The sequence below is a fragment of the Nilaparvata lugens genome, chromosome 2, assembly GCF_014356525.2.
Source record: "Nilaparvata lugens isolate BPH chromosome 2, ASM1435652v1, whole genome shotgun sequence".
In the NCBI taxonomy this organism is placed as follows: Eukaryota; Metazoa; Arthropoda; class Insecta; order Hemiptera; family Delphacidae; genus Nilaparvata; species Nilaparvata lugens.
This window is the reverse complement of record NC_052505.1, coordinates 61578789-61600897: the sequence shown is the minus strand read 5'-3', so window position 1 is coordinate 61600897 and position 22109 is coordinate 61578789. Positions and strand designations below refer to the sequence as shown.

At 35.9% G+C, this 22109-nt stretch overlaps 1 protein-coding gene across 1 annotated transcript in view; it reads right to left on the bottom strand.

Annotated features, from left to right (window-relative positions):
- Nucleotides 1-22109, bottom strand: part of LOC111043730 (homeobox protein orthopedia) — a 65338-nt gene that overhangs the window by 4144 nt on the left and 39085 nt on the right. The window contains exons 3-4 of the mRNA XM_039422351.1: nt 6102-6309; nt 3234-3380 (exon numbers count right to left, since the gene is read on the bottom strand). Coding sequence (XP_039278285.1) covers nt 3234-3380; nt 6102-6309 — 355 coding nt within the window. The remainder of the gene's footprint in view (nt 1-3233; nt 3381-6101; nt 6310-22109) is intronic.

Sequence of the window (22109 nt, the reverse complement as noted above, 5' to 3'; positions counted from 1 at the left end):
CCTCCAAAAGAGGATGTGAAAATTGTCCCCCTCTACCCACTCCAATGAATAAGACTTTCAATTCCAATACCATTCAAAAGTTACAGAAGATTTCAAAAATGGCGATTTCAGTTTTTACATTTTTCCGTGATTTTACTGTTGATCAAGAGTCTCTAAAACGAGTCTGATACATCATACAAACTCTCGATTGATTCCAAATTGTAGATAAATTCATCCTCTACGAGCTGAGTTGTCTACAATCCATCTTGAATAACTTTTCCCTACCATAGTACTACCAAAACCGTTAATATGATAAAAATATCTACAATTTCCGGATTTTTTTCAACAATCAATTCTCACTCTACGAAAATATTTTTACATAAATCGTTCACATCAGATGAAAGAGGAGATTATATTTTACATTTCAAGATCAAGTAATTATTTTTATAATGAGGGTTACCGAGATACATTTCTTTGAATATAGAAATTGGCCATTTTTTGTGTATTGGAATATGGGCTTTAGTACACTCAACAATAAATTTTCCACTTTTCGACCGAATTTGACTCATGATACATGATTTTGGACCGCCTTGACGAGCCGAAAAGAATGAAGTGCGATGAAATCTGAGCATTGTGTCAGAAGTTATAAGTGTTTGAAATTTTGATCCTTGAGGTGTCCTTAAGCGCGCCTCTCCACTAGGAAATACTGAAATGAAGTGCATCTATACTGATCTGATATCTAAGTACTGAATGGAGTCCAATTGGGCGAAGGAAAAGAGGAAGACCTAAAAGATCATGGAGAAATGAGGTGGATGAGGCTATGGAGGCCAGGAATTTAAGGGATGGTGAATGGGAGGATAGGCAAAGATGGAGGTCTCGACTAAAAGAAGGAAGACGGTGAATCACTGTAAAATCCTATTATATATATATAAGTGCATCTAACGGGTGATTCTCATAGAACATAATCTCATGAACTTATTTCGTTGTACGAAATATCAATGTGAAGACTATGTAGTTGGTGATGATGGTCGAAGCTGAAAAGTTGGTGTTTTTCACAATACAAGGAGCATTGTTGTCAGGTGTACATGGAAATCTATATGAGATAGAGCGCTTTACCTGATCTCAGATTGTAGAGCACAAAAATACGCCCAGAGGGATTTTGAATTATTCATCTAAATGGTAAAAATCGGAGGATATTGTTGATCAAAATGTAAAATTCATCCAAAATTGATTTTCTCCTCAAATCCCACTCATTTTTGAAAAATCATAACTCAGTACTCATTGGAGATAGAGAGTTCCGGAGGATCTCATTCTATTCAGAATTTCATATTCTAGAAAAAAGGCGAGAGTAGATTTTTCTGTCCGATTACGAGATTTGGCAGAAATAGCTGAAAACTGGAAAACGAGCCGAAAATACGAGGTTTTTGGGCCACTCTGTATCTAGCACAAGGAAATTTTTCATGAAGAAATTGGTTTTGGACTTCTCTTATGTACTCAAATAATAGGCTATATTGAAAAATCAGAACTACAATATAAATTGCAAGCACACCCCCTTTTTTATGTCTATATTGACTGGACTACAATACCTATGTAACTAACTGAAACATTTTTCTCATCTGGTGAATATTGTGATTGTTCAAGATTGAGCAGAAAATCTGATTCTATAATGAATTCAGCATCAGATTCAAATTTCAAATCCCCGAAATAGTTCTCACAGTCAAGAAACGTTGACAATGATTATCATACACACCAATCTACTTACATTTCTGTCAACTTCAAGTCAAAAGTGTCAAACTTCCATCACAAGTGAGAACCCGCTGAATGTCATTAAAGTGAAATTTGCCAACATTGCTCTGGATTTGAGTACTTCATTTTTGATAGCTTGTGTAGAGAGCAAAGTTAAGTTTGTTTCGAAATTGGAAATTAATTTCGAATCACACTAGCAGACTCTACAAACTTTAATGTAATGGAGTACAATAAATACTGCTTCAATTCTAGAATTACAAACTGGGAAAATAAACTAAAAAAATAAAAATAACCACTCCTCTATTCTCTCTATCTATATTTCAACACTGTTTTCTCAATTGCTCAATAAATTATAAAATTTTGGCTTCTCGAGATGACTATACTCAGTTTATAGAGATAACTTTGATTTTTTATATTCCTCTTCTTCTCCTTCACCTGCTTCTTCATCGTGTTCTTCTTCTTGTCCTCCTTCTTATTCTTCTTCTCTTCTCCCAGTTCTTCTCCTTATTTGTTTTAAAGATGGCTTTGTTTTTACTGCTTTGAACTGGGGCACAGATACAAAGGGGTATGCGACTGGGTGTCCACCCGGTCCACTTGTCACCTCAGCATTTTGGCCACAGGCGTCAGCACTCGTGAAAATATATCGCTCCCGTCACCTAGTCATCCCGTCAGCATGTCATCTACTGGAATCGCAGGTGTTATCTTGTCGGAGCCATACACGACAGAGTATCAACTCGCTCGCTCGCGTCACCTGGTCATTCTGTCTGATAGTCACCTCCGGGACATTGGCACCCATCAACGTCTGCATGTAAATGCCCAAATCTACTCATAAATTTCTTTACTGAATGACTCATTCACTCACTTTTAGGCCATTATAGGGATACCTTATACTGCAGTGGGATTGAAAGAAAGTCAATCAAGGCCTTTCAGACTCTGAGATTGAATAAAAATATTCGTCTCTTACTGTTGTGTATAGAGCTATAAATATTATAGTTGTGTATACAGCTATAATTAGATGTTTTTTCTTTTAATAATCTTCAATAAGTAACACGAAATGAATGAATGAAAAAGTTAATATTCTCAAAGAGCAACTTGTTACAAGCATTTGAAATTTATACTTTACAATGATTTGAAAGAATAGTACTCCTCACCTAGAACGAGTCTGTGTGTGAGGAGGGTCGTGAAGTGGACGCCAAGTAGACGGGTGGACACCTAGTCAAGTGGGCCTACCTCTCTGAGATTGAATTGTAAAGTTAGTCTTGTCAGTTCGTTTGCATGGCATCTACTGGAATCGCAGGTGACATCCTGTCGTTGCCGTGCACGACTTAGTGTCTCCTTGCTCGCTTGCGTCACCTGGTCATCACCTCCTCAGAGAGTTGACAAGTTGTCGGCGTCAGCCGTTCACTTCAAGAACCGGGTCTAGAGGTGACATCCAGTCGGGTTGACCAGGTGATGGGATAACACCCAGACTTCTACCTATAGAGTAATGGATGATTGATGGTACCAACCTAACGAGTTGAGGCCGTAGTGCGCCTGGTAGACAGTGGATCCGTTGCTGGCCATTGAGGTGGCAATGGTTGGCAGCACTGAGCTCTGGTGGCCGTGGCTGGCGAATCCACTCATCGACACGCCGCTCTGCGACAGCTGCGACAAACCTGCAACAACAATCACTCAATAATCACTAATCATTATGATAAGAAGTATAATCAAGAATTGGATTACCAACAACCCTATTTGAAATTAATTATCAACTCTATTTGAAATCATCAATCCTATCAATAATCTATTACCAACCTTATTTGAAATTTACCTTAGTAGGTAGTGCTTCAAGACAGTGAATCAGAAAATGTAGCCTCATGGGAATACAACAGGAAACAGGCCAATATTATAGTACGATTATGTTCGCAGATGGTGATGTGGTAATAGCAGGTGACCAGCAGGATATGATAAACAAGCTTATAAAGGATTTTCAGGAGTGGAGGCTTGAAGTGACCATGGAAAAAAAATTACAGTATTTGGATGTTGGAGGCATGAGGCAAGATATACATACAGAATTAGGAGCTATGAAGATGTAGATGGTCAAGCATTATCTGTAATTGGACGTTACAATAAATGAGATGGTAGAAACAATGAAGATATTTGAAGGAAAATAGGAAAAGGAAAAACATTATGAAAGCACTGCATCCAATTCTGTGAGATGAAAGACTAACGAAAAAGACAAAATAAAACATTTATCAGACTACGATGGAGCCAATATTGACATGAATCAAAGACATTCTACAAAATTGCTTGCCGTGGAAATGATGTATTGGAGAAGATGCGCAGGCCTATCACTATAAAGTAGAGTAAGGAATAAGGTAATAAGAAGAAATAAATTATGTAGCATTGGTAAGAACCAGGTAAAATATTATGGCCATCTATGCTGAATACATACGGAGAGAATACCATTGAGGATCTTTGAATGGATTCCAAACCAGCAACACAAGCGGGGTTGGCCAAGGAAAATATGAATGGCCAAAGAGATGGAATGCAGAGGTTTGCGAGAGGATGACTTGAGAGATGAGGAGCGATAGTGGAGGGGATGCGAGAAGCTACTTTATTAAGTTGCAAAACTTACGAAAAAATCATATAAAGATATAAATATTATCACTATAAATAAGAAGAATCTTACAATGAACGTTTTCATGGATAGACCTGCAATTGGCCTCCACATCACTCACTACTTACGGGTTTTTATGGTCTTCATGTACTGCAACTGTGATTATACGGTATAATACATTAATTCTCTATCCTAAGAACTTATTAATACTGTAATAGTATTCTATTAATAACCCTCCGCTTTCATTATGTCGAGTTTTTAATTTTTTTCAAATTAATTCAATAATAATGAAATTCTTTCCCAATGATTTTCAAAAATTAAAAATATGACTACCGTATTATATGCCTAAAAAGCAGTCGTTAGGTCATGTCAGAGGCCCTGAAATTGATCAGTTGCGACCTGAAAACTCTGACACCAGACCTGAGCCAGCCAGGTCACTCGATATTATTATTATTATTACCGTATTATATTAGATAGACCATTTTATCATATATTTCCTGTTTTAATAACTCAATTTTCAAAAATTCTTTTCTCCTTCAAAACACTCTTTCAAAGAAGACAATTATGTTTGCAATTTATTCGAATGCATCGTATTTCTACTTATAACATACTGTTAGGTAGGTGCTCATGAGCATTACTATAGTCGCCTACTGATGGTGTTTCATATATTTTTTTTAGAATCAATTCCCTTATGAGTTAAATTGATCACCACTATATTACGCGCTTTGAATTACAGGGCTCTTTTTTGTGTTAAAGCTTCGATTGTTAGTTCTGGATAATTACTGGAACATGGTTTCCTATCCAAACTTACTTACTGAAATCATATCAAAACTAACTCATTTTTACTAGTTTTAACACGAAACCATGGAACTGAAATAATTCAAAGTTCTATTCGATAAAGTGAAATTCACAATGTAGGCTAACAAATTTTCTCAGTTATGTGGAATTTTGTCAATTCTTCTTCTTCTTCTTCTTCTTCTTTCTTCTTCTTCTTCTTCTTCTTCTTCTTCTTCTTCTTCTTCTTCTTCTTCTTCTTCTTCTTCTTCTTCTTTCTCTCCTTCTTCAGGAATAGGCATATTTGCCTGTTCCGACTCACAGTTCATTTATCTATAAAGCGTTAATTAATAATTGTTTTGATAAGAAAAAATAAATTGCCATCTCTCTAATGGTCTTCCGACATCCCTCTTTCCTTTTCGCCTGTATAACAGGGTTTGCAGCGGACATTCTCTCAACGTGCTCCTTCCAGAAACGAAGATGCCTTTCCTTCCAGACAGTAGACTTTCAGCTTCGAAATTCTTATTAATGAATTTCATCATCTCATGCTGGACATAGTGTTCGATTAATAGAATAGTTTGAATAGTACAATATTTTTCATTAGTTGACGAGGCGAAGTTTGGACAGTAATGTCCACTCTTAAGCCGTGTCCACACTGAACAAATGTTCGACAAACATGCTTGTTGAAATGGTTTGGGCAAATTTTATTATGTTTGACAAACAATGTTTGCCCGTGGGTCAGTGTGGACGCGTCACCAAACAAAATGTTTGTAAGTGAGGAGAACATCAGGTTTCATGTTTTACAGCTGTCAGCACTGAACATGTTTAGAAAAGCAGTAATTTTTTGTTTGACAAACAATGATTTCCAAACTTTTTGAAATGTTTGTCCCTGAGCTCCTCAACAAACATGCTTGCCGAACATGTATGTCGAACATTTGTTCAATGTGGACACGGCTTAACACTTAAGTGGTTCATCTATAGTCTGATTGTCTGATAGACTGACCAGTGGTCATGGAGGTGACGCCGTGCCACCGCGTGTCGGCAGCAGCAGCCGAGGCGAACATGCTGGCCGTGGGGCAGAGGCCGTCGACCCCCACCCCAAAGGGGGGCAGGCCGTGTGAGGGCAGCAGCGACCCCCCGTGACCCGTTCGGAACACGTTCGTCGTCTTCTTGCGCTTCTTCCACTTGGCGCGACGGTTCTGGAACCATACCTGCAACAGCATTCAACAATATTTCATTTCAACAACCTTAATAAATGTGTGGATGGTTGATTTTCTCACAGTCAACGATTACAGTTAATAGGACCTCTGTAGAAGATTACACAAAAAATCTGGTGTGGTACACTCACACAACTTTCCTTGCTCATATTTGAAACTACGATCAGACTTCTGTATATGTGTATATATAATTGTTTTCAGAGAACTTTTTCTTTGTGTGAATTGTGAAATTCGATGATTTTTTTTAGTCGTCATTTTTTAATGTCGTAAAAACAGCTGTTCTACAGATGAAATATCTCCACTATGTGTTATTTTTATGAACTGCGCTACCTACCTACCTCATGCACGAGAAGGAGGTTACTGAGTCCATTTCTCAAGGATGGGGTGAACCCCCCATTGGTTTCCCAGAAAGGAGACTCATGCCAGTTGATAGAGCTGATAAATAACTATAGCCTACAGGGTATGTATTTGAAAAAAACGGTCAAGTTATATTTGAGAAAATTGTGAAAAACATGGTTTTTTGGTAATTATCTGCCATTTTTCTCAAGAATATTACGGAGCTCCTGCAATTTTCCCAGAAATGAGACTCATGTCAGTTGATAGGACTTATGAATAGCTATCTATGGTATAAATTTGAAGAAAATCGTTGAAGCCGTTTTCATGAAAACCGTGAAAAACATGGGTTTTTAGTCATTATCCGCAATTTTTCTCAAGAATATTACGGAGCTCCTGGAATTTTCCCAGAAATGAGACTCATGTCAGTTGATAGGGCTTATAAATAGCTATCCATGGTATAAATTTGAAAAAAAATCGTTAGAGCCGTTTTCGAGAAAAACGTGAAAAACATGGTTTTTTAGTAATTATCCGCTATTTTTTCTGCCATCTTGAATTGAATTTCTTATTGTCGGATCCTTATGGTCGGTTAATTAGGAATGGAGTTATCGTGTTCACAGACATACACATACACACACACACACACACACACACACACACACACACACACACACACATACACACATACACACACACAGACCAACACCCAAAAATCATGTTTTTGGACTCAGGGGACCTTGAAACGTATAGAAAACTTGAAATTGGGGTACCTTAATTTTTTTTGGAAAGCAATACTTTCCTTACCTATGGTAATAGGGCAAGGAAAGTAAAAGTCACAGAAGAAGTAACACTGGTATGTTTTACTCCGTGACATATACTTCTCAAGATTACCTCTAAGATGTGGACCTCACAGTTCCACAGTCAATATCCTACATGATCAGCGTGGAGAATAAGAGGAGTGATTTGGTGTCATTTCAAAAAATAAAGGTTACTCGTATCAACAAAGACATTGACCGCAGACCATCAACAATGATAATGACTTTTAAAAATCAATCATTCAATCATTCCACCCAAGAATGATTCTCATATGAGCACATGCTCAAATGGGTTTTGAGTGGAAATGCGCTTCAAATATCATATTATCTTTCGACTGTGATACCATACCATATTAGTTATTCAACCTGGTCTCAAACAATATCAAAATCCTTCCAGCTGAAAATAGAAATCAAGCTAATGTCTAACACTTCATTTATCTGATAATTAATATTTGAATCACTCCTATTTTTCGATTTTGAAACATCTTCTCCAAGTTTACAATTTCATCATTTGCTGCAGTATTGTTCAATATCTCTTTCATCATTCACTAATAATGCGATTCGTTAATCTCTATTGAGTGATAATAATGTGAATTATCTGTTAAATTTTTGGCTTTGAAGCATCTAAATTTGAAAATCTACTTTGTGAACATATTTAAGGACTGAAAATTTTGTGTAGTGAAGAACTACAAGACTTAACCTATTTCGGACTATTTGTAACCCTTTCTAAATTTGGGAGAGGAATAGCACAAGACTAGCTTATTTTTCTCCCCCAATAATTTTGATGATATACTTATCGTATGCATGAATTAATGAATGAATGAATGAATGAACGAATCCCAATAGTTTATAAGTTGAAAACTAACTTATTGTTATTTCAAATTTTATGTTTCAAAATTTATATGTTGAGTACAATAATCAAAGAAGTGATTAATTTTCAGTTATGATTTAACAAACAAAACACCGATGAATTAGAAACCCAAGGAGACGCTTCTCAATAAAACACGTCTCTCCAATAATTCTATTGACGGATGGATATTTCTACTTAAGCTGGAAGATCCACTCCATCACACAACGAGACAATGTCGACCAATCTATTTCTATTCCTTCGATCATCGATATAATTCATCTGAATCGAATCCATCTATCGCTTCTAAACTTTTCAATAGACAGAAGATTGAAAAGAAAAAGGAAGGAAAATTGAAGAGGAAAATTGATGAGATTTGCAAAAGTAGTGAGTGACAGCATAGTAAGTCTGGTGACAGAATGAGAGAACGAAGTCGGCTAAGAACTAGACCGGGGTCCATTTTTAACTGTCTCCCTCCTGGTGGTCCCCCATATGTTTTGTTCCCCTATTCCCCCGGGAAGAGAGAGAAAGAGAGAAAAAAGAGAGAAAGAGTTAGTGGGAGAGAGAAAAGACGAATGAACGAAGAAGCTGATGGTGTGGGAGAAATCCCCGCTTGAGCTGACTTAAATTAGGGTAGCTGTGCGCAGGGTCTGTATGTATGAAGCCCCCCACCCCTCCCACTTTGACCCCCCTTTTGAGACTTCCGCACGCGCGCTCACACCATTCCAAGTGAATCCCTGATATTGCTTTTTGATGCCGACTACGGCTGCGTAATAAACATTAAATAAAAGTTTATACGCAGTTTAAATTGTCTTTCTCACCCTCCGATAAAAAAGCCATGCCGAAAATGTCTACCGCTTCCCTCACTACATATTCCAGCCAACCTCAGTTTCTTCCCTCAAAGTCCCTGAGGGACAAAAGGCATGGATGATCCGATCGACATCATGACATGATTGTTAGGATATCATGGAACTGAATACATCGTAGACTCTTTATCTATATATCAACTTTACAAATTTATTGTCCTGTTATCCTCAGGTATGTTATTCTGATTATCCTGAATCAAGTTTCAAATTTGGGAATTTTCTAATCCTATGGGGTCAAAAAATTTCTTAAATTCGTCATCAAATATTTGTATTTTCTAAAATTCTTCATCGTATAGTACAACTGAGACAGAGTCTTGAATACCCTTCATCTTAAAACTGAAACTGATAACTGATGAGTACCATTTTCCAATTGGAGCTGCTGTTCCCGGTTCTCTCTCACAGACCAGATACTCTTCAGTGACTGAGTAGCCTCGACACAGTAATTTTAATTCAATATTATGATTTATTCTTCATCATATATAAATATCTTTAATTCTTCATCTAAATTGAAAATTATTTCAACTTTAATTTTGTGCCTTTCGCTAAACATTCAGCAGTAGTGGCGCAATTGTGTGCCAAAGAAGATAATTTTGAATAAAATTTAGAATTTAGAAATAGGCAGACACATCTAGAAAATACCTGAGTCTATACCTAATTCATGCAGGTGAACGGGCTAGAGTCAAGAAAACTTCAATTAATCTTGCCATGCCTGATTTACTAGGTTTCTACTATAAACTAACACTACACTTTGAAATAATTAAAAAAAATACAAACAACTTCAATAAACATTGGCAACTAAAATCGAACAACAGAAACAACAATTCATGTTACTTTGTTGACATTCTTCATCTGATTCGGGGGCGTATTACTATCCCGTTTAGATAGCAATACGTCACAAAACCAAACAAGACCAGTCATAAAATAACCAATTAATTTCAACATGAAATTACTCAAGAAAGAAAAGCCCGTTGAACCCAAATTTCGTCGATAGTAACCATATAACCCATTTCATAATAATTTGAATCCCCACTTTTTATTGACATTCTCGAATGAACCTTTGTTTCACTACACTGCACTTTCGTTGGTTTGTACGTTGCTTTATCGTCGGGGTTACAGTACCTTGTTTTTGGCGGTGAGCTTTTACCGGTTGAATTTGGCTTGACGGCGACGTCCTCTTACGTCCCTAGACCTGTCGTCTGAACGGGTGTCTTGAAGCGGTTTTACATAAAGTTGCGGAACCAAAGGGGTGGTAGTACAAGAAGTTGGTTTGGGGACACACATGAACCGCTGTAAATAAATGTATTACAGCATTAATTTCTAACTCTTCCTACAATTCATCAAAAGCTAAAACAGGAGTTATCTATTGATTACAATTAATTAAATTCTCTCATTCTTTGAATCCTCATTTATATAGATTTTTATCTTAAACTACTGATTCTTTTTATCAGAATTAATGGATCTTTCTTCACAAATAATTCAAATTGAAATGATGCTAACTTATATGATATTTTTCGTTTGGTTTGCGAAATCAAATATAATTTTTCATATAGTAGCTCGGCTAGTATTGTTGGAAACTTGTGCGCCAGCCAACATTTATTTTATTTATTATTTATGAACTATAGGACGCAATCCAAGTGTAAATAACGGGCATTCGCCCAAACTGCTCAGAAAAATGAACATTCCAGAGTTTATGATTTGATTTACCTACAAATACAAGTCCAAAAACTAGTATCAACTGAAATTATGAATTTATCACCTAATAAAACAAGACACTTTATAACACAATAAAAGAAAAAAATATTGAAAATTTCACTTTAAGGAAATAATGTTTGCCTTATAAGATTCACCTTTAATTAAATAAAATTAGTAGACACATAGAAAATAATTTAAATTGTATTAAAATTTGAACATTCATTAATATTAATTTCTGGAGAAGAAAAACTTTCTTCTTCATCTATTAAGATTTCTATCATAAAAAATTACTAAATTATTCGAAAGCCTTAATGACATAAGAAAACAGAGTCTGAAAAATATAAATTAAAAAATGTCATAAACTCAATATGAACAATTCTTAAAGTTTCATTCCATTTAAAGGCTATCTTCCTGACTTTCAGCAATACTCTACGATAATATATCTCCAGAAACAATAACTCAAATGTAACGTAACTGAAAACTTTCTATACTTCTGTAGAAAAAAAATTTATAATTATCTTCCATCACTAATAAAATCAAAGGATTATTCTCAATCAATATTATTAACTTGAAAAATACAGGCTTAATTAATTCAATACTCTTATGGAAGTTTCAATCAATTAAATTCCCTAAATTATATTTTAACCTTATTTTACGTACCTTAGCGGTTATTTGAAGAAACAATTATTCGTACATGATGAAGAAACACAATTAAACCTTTCAGGCCATGGCACTACTAGTAAATTTAAACATTAATAAAAAATAAAACTAGCTCCTACATTAACTACTGAAATAAGCTTATAAACCTGCCCAAAAAGGGGGAAACATAGTGACTACATCTTTACTCTCGTAGTGCTCCTAGCAAAGTGTCCTCCGGAACGTAATCTGGTCTGTCGGCTGGGGAATCGCCCCACTACTGTATTAAGAAACAGGTCTCCTATTGGGCGAATGGAATCAATTTGACCAATCGTCGCGTGGCTTCTACAGCCTTTGGACCAAATAGTAACTGCAAAATCGGTAGTTTGTTATAATTTCAATGCTTGCTGTTTTCCAACTTATCGCATTTTATGTCGCGACAAGAAGGCTAAGTTTTAGAGATAATTCCATAATCTACATTCCTCGACGACTTGGAGCCACAATTTTTAAATATCTATCATGGGAAACTCGAAGTCATGGCCGTTCATAATAGAGAGAGAAAATAATTTATTTCGCTAACTCACTTACAATAATGGCTCTAGTCTATTGCGTATTAAATTTACTATTATAACTTGGGAAAAGGCCTGAATTAAAGAGAGTGCCCGGCACAATTTGAACTATAACATATTGCATTGTATAGGTTGACACTACACTGAGTGCCAACTTGAACTGCTTTCCTGATTAAAAATGCAAATCAGCCAAATTAGACAAAAAACTGCTTCCTCAATACTACTAATTCACTTGCTTCACAGAACTCAGGCCAAGTTTAAACAATCCGCTCATCTGATCATTCTCAAATTTGGACTGAACTCAACACAAGACATAAACTTCAATATTACACTTGGGGCTTGAGGCTTAGTTTTTAGTGGTAACAATTCAATCGAAATTGTACTCATGAGTACAAGATATACTCATCACGCCTTTTGAGAAATTAGCAATCCAGTAAAGGCCGAAACACACGAGGCGTTTATCCAGATGAGTCGGCACGGCACGAAAGGAGAGGAAGCTTTCCGATTGGCTTATTCTCGATCCGCCAACCCAATCAGACAGGAAGCTCACAGATTCACTGATTGGGTTGGCTTATCGAGAATAAGCCAATCGGAGAGCTTTCTGTCCTGCCGTGCCGTGCCGACTAGTCTGAAAAAACTCCTCGTGTGTTTCGGCCCTTATTGAAGTTCCAACGAATTCAAAAGTTGCGAGCAGACAATTACGATCTTGATGAGTATATCTTGTACTTATCAATAAAATCTTGATTACATTGTTATCACTGAAAGCTATCAAAATTTCAAATGCTCAACCCAGAAATACAATCATATACAACAAGTATTGCCCCAAAACAAGCTCTTAATACACACTTTTTGTGTAGTTGAGAAGTTGATATTGTGGTAATTATTCATATTAGATAAAAAGACTAAGAAATTGTCAAAAACCACAGATTTTATTGATAGTTAGAAAGAGCAGTTTCGGTTGTTACACCATTGTCAATCTTCGATTAACTCTTAATACACACAATCGACCTCTCAACTTCCAGCAATCGACATTAATAACATCGATGCTTCCCATTCAACCAATGCTGACAGTTTAATGTGAATATCATAACTGTAGTTAAATTGATTTATTACGCCCATTTTCAAAAAATTAAAATTTATTATTCCTTTACCCTAAGTCATGCTTATAACTTCCACTTTATAACTTTCCAAGTTGAAGTTTACTAACAATCCTACTGGTTCAACAGCGCCTGTAAAAAATATACTTCATCTTTGTAAGTATTTTTTTCTCTTCCTAATTCAGTTTATTTTGTGCTTCCACGATTTACCCTACAAACTCCCTACCAAATACTCTAAGTCTAGGGCATTGTTCCTGGGTAACAAACATATCTAAATATCATAGTTAATTTGTCTGAAAGTCTTCAGTTTCTCATACAGCGGTATTTTTGATTTTATCACTTATTATTTTTTTTCTTAATAATGGTTGAACATACGGAATTGAAACTTTGCACAATCATTTATAACAACTAGACAAAGCTACCAAAAAATTATGATAATTTTTCAAATTCATAAAACAAACTGAAGACTTCTGGACAATTTAAATATGATAATTAGATATGTTTGTTACCCAGGAACAATGTCCAAGAATATTGGTAGGGAGTTTGTAAACACCCTGTATAATGAATATAACATTCATAAACATATAATAATTGTAACACCCAATTTTTGAGATCTTACAATGAATAAATGAGAGATGCTAATGTAATTTAACTACAAGTGGTAGATGTAGGGGCAGGGCCGGCCGGTTGTTTTGCCGAACCGAGTGTTCATCTCCATATGTACAATGCCCTCCAACCTGATGGCCGGCGAAACAGCCGGATAGCCGGCAAAACAGCCGGTCCGGTGAAGTAGAGAATAGCCGGCTGTTCCGCCGACTGATTTTCTCGCCGGGTCCGGTTTTTAGCCGGCCCGGCGAAGTGTGTCCTTCTCCATGCCTTCCTATGTACTTTGCACTTCATCCGGCAAAAAACCGTTCGTGTGTCCCCGGCCTTAACTTAACTATGTTCAACACACCGTGAAAGCGTGAAATAGAGTACTGTGAATCGTAAGATTTTCTCCGTTTTCCAAATGTATTGAAGAGATGAAGACTCAATACATTCAAAAAGTAAATCCTCAACAGAGTTCAGGGTAATATTCAAACCAACGACCATTCAGGTGGGAGAAGGCGTAGTTCAAATATTTAAGGACTGTAGGAAAAAGGTCTTAACACAAATAATTTCAATTATGGAGAATATTCAATATGGCCGCTCCACATGTTACATCGGGCAGGACATTTTGGAAAGCCAGTCTAATTTGAACAACCTCATCTCTGGAGAACCTGAATTCCCCAGAAAACTTATTATTATTTATTATAATTTTGATATTGCGTGAGCGATAGCCCATTTTTTCTCTAAAAAAATGTACAAGATTACTGAAATAGAGAGTGAAAAAACCTTTATAAACTATAAGCATTCAATATTCATAATCACTCGGCCAATCATAGATTCAATCGTCCATATTGAGGCTACATGCTGCAATGCATCTTGAGATCGTTTCTTGACCTCTTTCTGTAGATCTTGGTAATATGACCTACAGAGTCTATATAGTAACTTTAATATTACAGTCACTGTAATATTATTCAAAGTCACTGTAATATTATTTAAAGTCACTGTAGTATCAACCACCACCTGCTGCCGTCTACTGGCAGAACTCCTAGTTGGACTATGACTGTTGTCCCATCAAATGAGAGTCAAGAGAAAATTAGTTATCCAACAAGTGTTGCCATATTGATAAAATTCCAAGTTGAACGCTGTATATATTTATATATTTATTTGCTGTTGACCTATCCTATCAGGCTGATGAAGGTGGAGAATGATTGATTTTCATCATGATGTTCTAGGTGTTGACAGACTTATTAAAAAAAATCATTACTATAGATAAACAAAATATTCAGATAGTTTACACACAATATATAAGTATTGTAAAGAAATAGTGCACTTTGAAAAGTAAATGGATAATAAAGTAAGCTAAGGAAAGAATAGGCAGAGTCGATAGTAAATAATTCATAGCAATAATTATTGAACGAAAGAATTGCGGTTTGTATACAGTGACAGTGGTATTACAATGTGGTTACAACGGGTTTATTTTCTATTGGCCGCTCACTGGCACGAGGCATTTCTGTTGCAATATTTTTCTATAAAATATTTTAGAAAACTAGCTGGCCCGGCGAACTTCGTACCGCCAAACAGTTCATGCATCTCATGACAAATTTTAGCTGGATGCACACCTGAGGAGGCGCGATGCGGCATTTTGCAGCCAGGTGCTTCTTGCTTATTTGTTTGAATGGAAGAACTCACACTCACTGATTCGGACATGGCATGTAACAGTGTGATAAGGCAATCTCCATAAGATCAACATTTTGTATCACCAAGCTGCGCCTCCTCAGATGTGCTTAGTCTTTGCTTAATCTGATGCACTATATTTTTATGAAAATTATCCATCAATCAGTATTTTATATCTCAATATGAACTTTTTATGTGCTAGTTGTACAGCAGTTTGCATTTTTAGATATAGTTGAATGCACCTTGCTGGGGAATTGAATGGTATATCTCCTTGCTGCTGATTTTCCCGTGCATATTCTAAATTTACAGCATTCCGAGTTCTACGACCCAAGTTTGGACGTCATTTGCACCGCCAGGGTGCCCACAAGGGGGGGGGGGCATGGCGCTATTTGCGCCATCAACATTTTTTGGGGGGCATGATTTTTTTTATATTTTATGTCAACATTTTGAATCATGACTATAAAATCAAGGTTATTAAATAGAGATATCCGAATTTAGTTAATTTTAATACTTTTCCCACCTCTACAATGTTATATTTTGCACAACTGTAGGCTACTCATATAAAATAGTATGATAATATATTTAGTATTCCAATAAAACATTTAGTTTTTGAAAAAAATGATATTTTCAAGCCCCAAAATCCATTGAAGAATTGCCGAATTGTTTGATCAAGAGATTCAATTGATTGATGATAAAGTTCAATTGCGCCGTGAACATAGATAATTTGATCTTATTCAAGTGCAATATTTTATAAAAAGTTTGGAGACAAAAGTCGCGTTGCCAATACATACATAGAAATGATACTCATAAATCATTCGTAAACAGTACAGGGGAAAAATGCGACCATTTTCACCATTGAAAATATTAATTTGCCCCCATGCAAAGCCTATGGTAGTAATTGGAATACTGTGTATCCTTTCCTGCTCAAATCAAACATGTACTGTAGCCTACAGAAAAGTCACGACATGCCAATTGGAGAATTTTCTCATTTTCAATTGATATCTTCTCATTTACAGTTGACGATTTCTCAAATATAATTCACTATTACATGTGATGACTTCCCAAATACAATTGACTATTCTTATCTACATATATGGCATTCTCTCAATTATAAGTGACTATTCTCAAATACAATGAATACTTTCTTAAATTAACTTGATACTTTCTCAAATACAATTGGAAAAAGTGTAGTTAACCTCACTCCTCCCAAGCGTTCTTATCAATGCTTTTCTGATACATTGATATGAGAAATAACGCTTATTGCTTGAATTCATTCATCTCAACTTGAGACAAACTGAATTCAAGCTCATTATAAATATATAAGGTTGATTTTTGAAAATCTGAATTATTTGAATAGTCATTGCTCTATGTTCAATGAGTGTTGAACGAATAAATTTGACGTAGCAGATATTTGACTAATATGATCAATCTAATCTGTCGAAAAACTGCTGAATTTTTAATTGGAAAAACGTTGAAGATGTATCAGATACAACAACCAAGCTTCTATAAGATTAAATTGTACAAAGTTGGCCATATATTTTTCAACATACTTTCAGACTACCTTGAAAAGCTTAGAAGAATGAGCTGTGGTATGAGATATATCTATCCTTATTTCTGATGCCCCTTCATGGGATGCCCCGAACAAGAACGTGTGCATTGCTAGTCTCAAAAATAATATCAAAAATATACTTTATTTCTATTTAAAAAGAAATAAGCAACTATGGTATATATTTTTACAATATTATGAAAACAGAAAGAATTCCTCACAAGAACAAAGGTGAATAATGTCCTTTGGAAGATTAGAATGTAAGATGTGAATTTTACTGTCATACACTGACTAATGTTAAAAACTGAAGCGTTGGGAATTGGGATACTTTGGGGGGGGGGCATTACACTTGGATTGGGGGGGGGGGTTGCATGCGCCATTGCCCTTGGGGGGGGGGGGGGCTGGGCACCCCTGTGCACCGCAGCATTATTTCATTTCATTCATTCATTCATAGACAATAGATTCAATGCAGATAAAAACAACAGGCATTCGCCCAAAACTGCTTTAACCTTAATTTGGAATACACGGTCTAGAGTTTATGTAAATAATAACTTAATTCACACACTATTTTGAGTCCAAAAAATGTATGTACTACAATATTTTTGGATCTATCAGATTAATTAATTTCAAAATATAAATACAAACCAAAATCTTCCTTCACAATCACAAAAAATATTAAAAATTTCACTTAAATCCACAAATTATACTCATGTTGAAATTTTAAACATGTTAAAATTATTATTAGAATTCAAATTTTGTGAATCAGTAGAAAGAAAGAAAATGGAAAACAGATCTACCGACGGCTGTTGGATGACGCGATGATTATAACAGCTGATTTTTATTTCTGTGTGAGGCCAGCTCACAAATCTTCTCCCATAAGGATTACATATAAACTTTGAAGGACCGTAGGAAAGAGTCCTGAAGTCGGATTATAAATTTGATAGACCAAAAACAATCCTTGATGCGGATTTTATATCATGTTAAAATTTCAACTCAATCGGTGCAGTACTTTTGGAGTTTTTGAAGCGTACACAAAACCAACATAACATTTATATTTATATTTATATAGATAACTAGTAACATCAAAATATGTCTTTCAAATTATACATAACTAGTTTCGACATTTATGTCATGAATAATAATGTCGAATTTTAACATAAATTCGTGACTGGTCATGAATAATTTAAAAGAAATATTTCCAGGTTACTAGTTATTTTCTATGATTATTGAACAATCAAGTAACCCTTTTTCAATACTCCATTCCCCTATACATATGAGTAAGATTTCTAGTTAATAAATTTGAATGAAAATATCCGTATTTCATCAAATTTGAATTAAGTATATCATCTCAAGTATTTTGATGATGTTTATAACTTTTATGTGTATCCTATCCTATTTTATCCTAAAGAATAAACATATATCTAATGAAAACAATAATGATTATCTATACTTAAGCTCAAAATTCAAGTTTGCCTATTGTTAAGGCGAACGTACACAGCTAGCAGCAGACAGACGGAGGAGGAACTCCTTCCGAGGTGTTTAAAGGTTGCAACGCACATAGATCGGCCGTCTGTATGGATAACATTATGTCTGCTCATGTATTCATGCAGGCGTTTAATATCTTCGATAGTTTTTTGGGGAAATAGATTGCATTTACTCAGCATGAATGAGAAATTGCTTTTGATTTAACCACAATTTTACATTCTATCATCACCACAACAACATCCTCCACTGCTGGAGAAACATAATCAAAATATCACCCTGTACCACAAGGGCGAAAAAGATTTGTTTCAAGACATTCGAGTTTCGCGTTTATAATCACAGCTTGTAAATCACAGCTTAGCCGCGGCAAGAGGAAAGGCGAGTTCTCTCTCTCACTCTCTCTCTCTCTCTTTACATTTATGATGCGTATAATACATGGGTAGTCTCTGATTCAGCGAGTTAATAATGCATGTAAGCAGGCGAATAAAAGAAGAAAACTAAGAATAATAACGGACATCTCTCACTAAGCCGCCGGCAGGGGTGTTTATGTAGCTAATATGCCTGCCCTTGTATCCTTCTCCACCCCTCCCCCTACTGCTCAGCTCCTCCTCACTGTTTTGGTCTCCCCCCACAGACCGCTGGTGTTCACATACATCCAAGATCTAATTACTGTGGCAAATCCCCGCAGGCCATAAATAATCGGCCAAGGTTCTTGCCACTTTCTCGCTTTCTCTCTCTCACTCTCTCTCTATTACTGATATTCTCTTCCTATTGCTTCTTTCTCTCTCTCACACCCTTGTCATCACAGAAGCCGTGAGGTAGGCTCTCTGAGGCGAACAATATTGTACTGGTGAGGCATCTCGTAATATTGTGTTGGTGCTCATCCTTCCCCTCCTCCTGCTCTTCCTCCTGCTCCTCTACCTACTCCTCCTCCTCATTCTTCTTGTTTTCCACATATTCTAACAACTTTTCCGTCATATCCATCCCATTCCTCTCCTTGTTCTCATATTTTTCAAAACTATCGTCTTTTCTCTCTTCTTCGTCCTCCTACTTCTTCATCTACTCCTTTACCACCTTCACCACCATCTTCTTTCTCTTTTCTCGTTCTTCTCATTCTTATCTTCTTGCAGATATTCTTCCTGCTTCTCTGTTTTCTCTTCTTCGAGTATTTCCTTTTCCTCTTCTACCTTCTCTACTTGTTTTTCTCTTTTTTACCCAGTTCCTCCACCTCCTCCTCTCCCTCATTGTCTTCTTCTCCCTCTTCCTTCTTCGTTTCCTCTTCCAAATTTCTCTTCCACCTCACCTTCTCTAAAATCTCGTCGTCCTCCTCTTTTCTATTTCTTCAACACATCACCTCCCCTACCAAAATCTTCTTCATTGTTTCCATCCTCCTTCTTCCTCTTTGTTCTTTTCTACCTCACTTTTCGATCTTCCTACACTTAACTATCATTCTTTCATGCATTTTTTTCTCCTCTTCGTATTGAACCTTCTCTTCTTCCTCTCAACATTTCACACATTATTTTCTCTATTATTTTCTCATTACTTCCTCTCTACATTATTTTCCTCTCTCCTCTGCACAAATCTTCTTCTCCATATCCATCTCTTCTCAGTCGACTTTCTCCTCCTCCCCTTTATCAATTCTTCCTTAACCCATAATTCTTTAAACCTCATCCATATGCTCATCGTCATACATTTTTTCCTATACAGTACACCCATATTTCACATTTTCCTAAACTTCCACCTTTATATACTCATATCCTCCTCATCTCTATATTTCTTTCCCCATATCTGCCTTTCCCTTATTATATTCATATTGCCTCACCAAATTCATCTTTTTTCTGTCTCTTTCCAGAACCACGATGTCCCATACCCCAACAGCATTGACTTTGTCGACAAAATTGCTTTGCATAACAGATGAGAGATGAAATAGGAGTATATAACCCTCTTTATAAGGGCTCTTCCACGTAGTTGTAGAACGTTTATCAGTATAAAGTGATGATTATCATCATTATTGAAGTATATACTTAAATTTTCGACGCTTTTTCACTTCTCTTCTTCTTCTAACTGAATATGAAGAGAGAAGTTTTGCGAAGAAAAGAAGAGAAGACGCCTGTTTTTCTTTCCAATATTGCAACTTTCTAGTACTAATAGATAAATACTCAAGAACAATTGATATAGTGCAGATATCAAAGAACAGGTTCCCTTCTTACTCAATAAAACAGCTTCAGAGCATTGTAACTACCAATTGAGATATTCAGAACTGCTCTGGTGAATAGAGGTCCGGAAATCCCAATGAAATATTTAAATTGACGTGGACTTACAAGTAAAAGAATAAAAAGGTGAGAAGTGAGGAGTATTCTTTCTTCTCTAGAAAATCACATTCAGTTCTAGACCAGTTGATGTTTACTCAATGAACAGTAACCGGTGCCCCCTCCCCCTCACGCTCCACCAGAACCAATACAGTGTGTGTGCTTAGAGATTTTCGCATAACCCGGTGAAGTCCAAGTAGTATTTATTTTCAAGTCATCAATATTCATGAGATACGTGTTTTTTCCATGAGAAGTTTCTTCACTTGACGTGAGATGTGAAAAATGCTTTTGTCACTTTTTTCTCGAGAAAAAGATAAAAATGTGGAATAGGCTAGAAAAGAAAAAGAATATCTATTTGAAAAAAAGAGTAGATGAGAAAAAGAGAGCGATAGAGAAAGAGAAATCATGAAATTTAAAATTACAGTACTTTGTGGAAAATGAATAAAGTTGCAGCTTGAAATTCTGTAATCATTTTATAATGTCACATCTATTCCATATTGACTGGATACCCTAATATATTCACAAATACTACTAAAGTGGCTAAGTTGCACTATATTATGCATTCAGATGCGATCAAATTTAAGGAATAAACTCTTGTATAGCGTTGAATGTCAATGCTTCAGTGTTAAGAATCCCTTCTAGAATGGTGAAACGGAAAGTCTCTTGAATTTAGTATCTCAAGTTGAGATATGACATAATGTATTCGAGACAATGTCAGTGTTTAAAGCATTCCAGCAAGAACTGTATCAAGTCTCAAGCCTTTTCTCCATTCGAAGGTGTAGAGAATATTATCGCTTTACGTAACTTGAACAAAAATAATTGAAACTGTGAAGAAAATGTCATTTTCTTCATTCATCCAATAATCAAGAATCTATACAATTTTGAAAAGCGAAGAGCCTCTTTCACACATACATGAATGCTAAATAAAAATTTTGTCTGAATAAGAATATCACATCTACCAGCAACTAAACGGAATTGAGTAGCAAGGCTATTCATACAATTCAGCCTTTTCAAAAAAAAAAAAAAAAATTAATCAAACCCGGTCGCAGCGTAATCCCTGATTAGTCGCTTACTAGAAGACCTCTACAAATTAATATTACTGGACTACATTCTTATCACCACTTTTACACATGATTGATACCAATCGGAGTTGAAACATTATTAGAGTATATTTCTAATTTGACTGTACACTAATTTCAAGCCATGTTCACAAAGTAGCCTAATCCCAGGCTAATCGCCAGCTAAAAAACTCACGATCAGTCAACGTTATTAGACTGCATTCTGATCACACGTGATCGGTTTTAACGGGAGTAGAAACAGCTGTTGGGTGGTTATTATGA